Source organism: Macadamia integrifolia, chromosome 4 (assembly GCF_013358625.1).
Source record: "Macadamia integrifolia cultivar HAES 741 chromosome 4, SCU_Mint_v3, whole genome shotgun sequence".
In the NCBI taxonomy this organism is placed as follows: domain Eukaryota; kingdom Viridiplantae; phylum Streptophyta; class Magnoliopsida; order Proteales; family Proteaceae; genus Macadamia; species Macadamia integrifolia.
The window spans coordinates 1,355,496-1,360,726 of NC_056560.1; the positions used below are offsets into that span (position 1 = coordinate 1,355,496).

General features: G+C 37.5%; 1 protein-coding gene across 2 annotated transcripts; it reads left to right on the plus strand.

Moving 5' to 3' along the window:
- Positions 1–6: 6 nt before the first annotated feature.
- On the plus strand, positions 7–4,542 carry LOC122076084 (proline-rich receptor-like protein kinase PERK3). 2 transcript variants are annotated; one of them, XM_042641368.1, is made up of 8 exons: positions 7–517; positions 1,300–1,517; positions 1,654–1,892; positions 2,390–2,516; positions 2,720–2,791; positions 3,000–3,186; positions 3,504–3,636; positions 4,070–4,542. In XM_042641368.1, the coding sequence occupies exons 2-8, from the start codon at positions 1,367–1,369 to the stop codon at positions 4,331–4,333; spliced, it is 1,173 nt and encodes a 390-aa protein (XP_042497302.1). In that variant the 5' UTR covers positions 7–517; positions 1,300–1,366; the 3' UTR covers positions 4,334–4,542. The 2 variants fall into 2 exon arrangements, with proteins under 2 accessions (XP_042497302.1, XP_042497303.1); XM_042641369.1 differs by having other exon boundaries at positions 3,141–3,186.
- The last annotated feature ends 689 nt before the right edge of the window (positions 4,543–5,231 follow it).

A 5,231-nucleotide genomic window follows, 5' to 3' on the forward strand; every position in this document is an offset into this window, starting at 1 on the left:
GGGGGGTGTTGTGGGGGGTTGGTAAGGGTGGTAAACCGTGATTGTCTGTGTCGGCGCGAGGTCATTGTCTATCGACATTGTCGCTATTCGACGATGATACACAGAAGGCATTACAGTTAAATTATTCAAGTACAATGGAGTTACTTATGGAACAAGCGGGTTAGTTACGGAATCAAAGTAGCAACCCCAAGAAGTAGTTGGAGGATCGATTTCGAGCAGGCAACAATTGGAAGTTCATGCCTGGTCCTAATAACTAATCGCTAATCAGTAGTAGTGGGCCAGTGGCAGTCGGTGTGCTTCTTCTGTTCATGCTCTCACCCTCCAGGCCTCCACCCATTCTCTTAATCTGGCTATTATTTGGTTTCTCGATTCGCCCCAGGCTATTCAACGAGGGAATGTGGATCAATTCTGATATTGTTCATGATGCCATTTGGAAAACTAACTAAATCGTCCGCAGCGAATGAAGAAGAGCTTCTTCAAGTTTGCTTTATCTCCTTTGCATTGGAAGAGATTGCAGGTATCAACTTTTGAATGTGGACTTGAAGAATTCATATGATGTTCGAGTTTCTTTTGGACCCTGCTACTGTCATTCTTTGATCATTTATTAAATATTTAAGAGCATATCGATATGGAACAATTCGCAAAATTATCTTTTTAAACTTACTTTCTTCTATTTCCCCCTGAATAAGGATAGATGGAAAAAACCTGATGATAATAAACATCATTAGAGATGACATATACTATGATTTCAGTATTCCATTGCTACGTAGTTATGCAGAAGGCATAGCTAACTACATAATTAAACATAATCATTTTGAGTTTTTTTCTTCTTGATAGATTCCCATTCTCTCTCAATTACATTAAGCCTAACATATTGAATTCCTTCGGTCTTCGTTCTATCATTGAAGGAATGGTAATTATGAAATTTCCTTGGTCGTTCCATTTGCTCCTGATCTGTAGTGCTTCTACATTACAGTCCACTGGCTTATGGAATGCAGAGATTTTATGTTTGGGATATGTAATGTCTGGCATAAGCATGCCAATTTCACAAGCCTCTGAGCTATTTTGGTCCTGCCTTTCATCACTTGAATGAAGATAGAATATTTCCATAAGGGATTTCGATATTTCCATCTACTGCCTTGTATAAGTTTTACTCCCATAAATAGAAAGGCTATAGAATTGAGAAGATTTACCACAGTTGTTATTTGATCATCCTGTGACACCCTTAATAGATTTCATTGCTGTTTGTTACTTCTGTACAGTTTTTTCCATTCTGCTTATACTGGGACTATATTCCAGGTTCAATGTATAGGATCACATATTCTGAGTCTACCGTGCCACGTAGCTGAAGTGGTTCCCGTACCAAATGTCAAGGACTCTTGCGGCATTAATTGGAGGTGCTGCAGGAGCCATGGCTTTAATGGGGGTGATAATGGTATTTCTATGGTTCTGCCTGTGTCAAAATAGGAGCATTTCGAGAACCTCCGAGACCGGTTCATCTGATCCATCTGTTCAAGGTAGTGTAGCAACACTTGCTTAAAAAGGATATGGATTCAACTGCACTTAATTTCTGTGGGACTAAAGATCCTCTTCTTCATCTTCTTCTTCTTCTTACTATGGACCACTTTTCTTTTCTTTGCTTGTCATTGACAGTGGGAAGAAACATCGGGCTTGAGTTGTCCTTATCAGGAGGTGTATCTCTTCCACCTGAGTCACGTGAAGCTAGGAGTTTTCTAATGGAAGACTTGGCTTTGGCTACAAAGAACTTCAACGATATTAATTTCATTGGAGAAGGAAAGTTTGGAAAGGTATATAAAGGTTTCCTTCAAGATGGAATGATTGTGGCCATAAAAAAGCGACTTGGGATGCCAACTCAGGAATTTTTTGAGGAGGTAATGACCATCTTTTTTTGTACCACAACCTGTTAAAATTGAAGTCATGTTTCCAAATATCCCCATGGTTGTTTTGTGTATTCGAAGATAATTTTGAATTCTAAATTGTTGAAAGAGTTCCTCCTTGGAACTTGTGATTCTTTTCTCCTCTGTTTTGTTAGTGTTGCTCTTTTATGGGATTGATTCAATGTTGAACTGTCTCTTCTTCCTGCTTTCTCCCCCCCCCCCCTTCTCTCTCTCTTCAACCCCTTTTTTCAGTTACCAAGCATTAAAATTTGTTTGTGAGGTCAGTTTTAGCAAAAACTCAATAATCATATGGATAGGTCCAGTCTGTTTACTATTATATTCTCTTCCAATGTAGAAACTAATTTGAAATGTTTAAACTGTTATTTTGTCAAATATGTGCCTTTCTGTTTCCTTCCAGTGTTACATTTTGGGGCTTTCTTATAATTCCGTTATAGCCTGAAAAATTGAGAACATATTTCCTTCCTTATCAGGTGCGTTATCTGTCATCTATTCGGCATCGGAATCTTGTCAGCCTCCTCGGGTACTGCCAGGATAATGAACAACAAATGCTAATCTATGAGTATATAACCAATGGAAGTGTTTCTAGTCATTTATATGGTAACTCTTAGCCAATACATACTTGAAATTCAATTAGTATGTACCTTATGAAGTTATAGCAATATTGATACTTATATCATTCATTATTCTTTGAGAGATACTTGATCCTGGTAGACACTTCAGTCATTCTTTTCAAATACATGCATCTCCTATGGTCTATTCTGTGTATAATTGTATGAGTTTCCTTGTTTCCTCTTTTGTAGGTGCAGGTCAGGTTTCCTTTGAAAAGATAGAATTCAAGCGTAGACTCTCAATAGCTCTAGGGGCAGCTAAAGGTGATCCTCTGCAAAATCAGTGAGCATTGGTGGCTTTCCTGGTATTGGTTTTTATTTTTCCCCTTGCTAACTGAAGATCTAATGGGTCACTGAAATTATTTTATAAACTTCAATGTGAGATGTAGTTCTTCAAAAAATTGCCTCTCATGGATAAAAAAGGTCTCGAAGTAATTGTCATGTTTTTCCACTTATTTATACTTCCATGTAGGTTTGGCTTACCTCCATTCATTGAGCCCCCATTTGGTACATAAGGATTTCAAAACAGCCAATGTCCTCGTAGACGAAACTTTCATAGCTAAAGTTGCAGATGCTGGGCTATGCAATTTACTTGGTGGAGTTGATGTTGCAGGTTCATCTTCCCAAATGTTGACTGGCAATATATTCCTCGCTCCAGAGTATTTATCTTCTTTCCTTGCAACTCTATATACAAGATTGAATTTTTCATACTCAGTATCCCATTACTTGAGATGTTAATAGTGTGTATTAATGTGTTTATAATTTAGTTGGGATACAGCTTGGTTAAGTTGAGCTGAATTGATATTAACATGTTTCTGAATGCTGATTATAATTTTGACGCTAAAATATAAGTTCATAATGTTTTGGATGTACTATTTAATAAGGAACCTGACTCGGGTTGTCACCTGGCCAAATCAGATAAAAGGAAATCATACATACGATTACCACTTGTTACTCATAGTATTGTAATGTGTAGGGTGAAAGAGTTTGGAAGATTCTCTGAGAAAAGTGATGTTTATAGCTTTGGAGTGTTTCTGGTGGAGCTAGTGAGTGGGCGAGAAGCAGATCAATCAGTGTCTTCAGGACTTGATCAAAAGTTGGTTGAATGGGTAATTCACACTGTGCATACCTTGCTAGTACTGATAAGATAATCCTCACTGTTCAAATAGACCTTTCTTATACCGTTTCTGTGCCTTTTGAGGTGGAAGCATTGTTTCTTGACTTTCTCCTCATCCTGATGGTAGTAGTATGCTTAATACAACAACAAACTCAGTCTTATTCCAACTTAATGGGGTTGGTAGTAGTAGGCTTAATCTGTAGAAATAACTATTCCTATTCTTTATATCTCAACTGGTAGATGGCACCATCTTCTACAAAATCCTAACCATCCTTATTGACATATACTTGCAAATGTCATAGCCACATCTGGGGAGAACTGAATTAACGTTTTGAGGTTTCAGCTAAGTTACATGTATAGAAAATTGGTGTCAGCTCAGTTGTGGGCTATCTGATAGTAAAGTCATTTTTTCTGGCTTCTTGAAGGCACAAAATTATCAGGACTCGAGCAACATATCCTCAATCATAGATCACAAAATGGGCAGCAGTTTCACAACTGAAGGCATGAAAGAGTTAATACAGCTGACTGTCCACTGTGTGGAATTCTCTAGTGAGAGGAGGCCTACCATGAACCATGTGGTAACAGAACTGGATCGGATACTTGAGAAAGAAATGAACTTGACAACAATCATGGGGGAAGGCACCACCACTGTCACTCTCGCGAGCCAGTTATTTACTGCTTCAAGGTAAGAGAGTTGGTATATCTCATCGGTATTGTTTATGTGATCTGTGAGTTATTCTTTGCAATGTAGAATAAAAGATCAAGCTGTTTGATAAGTGTATAAAAGAACAGCTGTAATTTTTTTCCCCCCTTTTTACACAATTGTATGAGATCATTTTGTACAACATTCTTTGTTGGTAATATCAGGTTGCTGATTGGGGTTGGTGTGGTTTTGGTTTTATTATAATCATGTATACTATACTATCTGGACTAGCCATGTTAACTCAACTCCACATTGCATTGCACATCTTCCCTAATTCCCTCTTTTTCTTCCTGTGGTGGTAGGTACACTTATGCAAGTGTAACTTTAGTTGTGATGTTAGTCTATGGCCCCAATTTCGACTAGAGAAGGATATATTAGACCTCATACAATAGAGAAGAGGGGGGGGTGGCATGAGAGTTAGAATCCAATCATAGCATCACATCACCATTGGTGAAGAGATTCACCCTTTGCCATGGGTGAAGGGAAACCCAATCCTTAGTCTATAACCCAAAGATGAAAAGGGGAAAATGATTAATGTTCCTTCTAATTGAAGCACAATTAATGTAAGGTTTTCTAATGGAAGCGGCTTGTTTTGGCATATGGACTACTCATTGTATGGCGAAGGGGAACCCAATCCTTATTCTATAACCCAAAGATGAAGAGGGGGAAAATGACTAATATTCCTTCTAATTGAAGCACAATTAATATAAGGTATTCTAATGGAAACTACTTGTTTTGGCGACTACTCATTGATCATTATGATAGAACCATATGCCAACCATTACGTTTTGTTTTGTTTTTTGTTTTTTTTGTTTTGTTTTTTTTTATGTTTTGTTTTGTTTTTGTTTTTTTGTTTTTTTGTTTTTTTTTTTTTTTAAATATTG

Excerpts from the sequence above, each read along its gene's own strand:
- LOC122076084 (XM_042641368.1), top strand. The coding sequence starts at position 1,367 with ATGTCAAGGACTCTTGCGGCATTAATTGGAGGTGCTGCAGGAGCCATG. Across the intron at positions 1,893-2,389 it reads CTCAGGAATTTTTTGAGGAG|GTGCGTTATCTGTCATCTAT; the intron begins GTAATGACCATC and ends CTTCCTTATCAG. Across the intron at positions 3,637-4,069 it reads ATCAAAAGTTGGTTGAATGG|GCACAAAATTATCAGGACTC; the intron begins GTAATTCACACT and ends GGCTTCTTGAAG.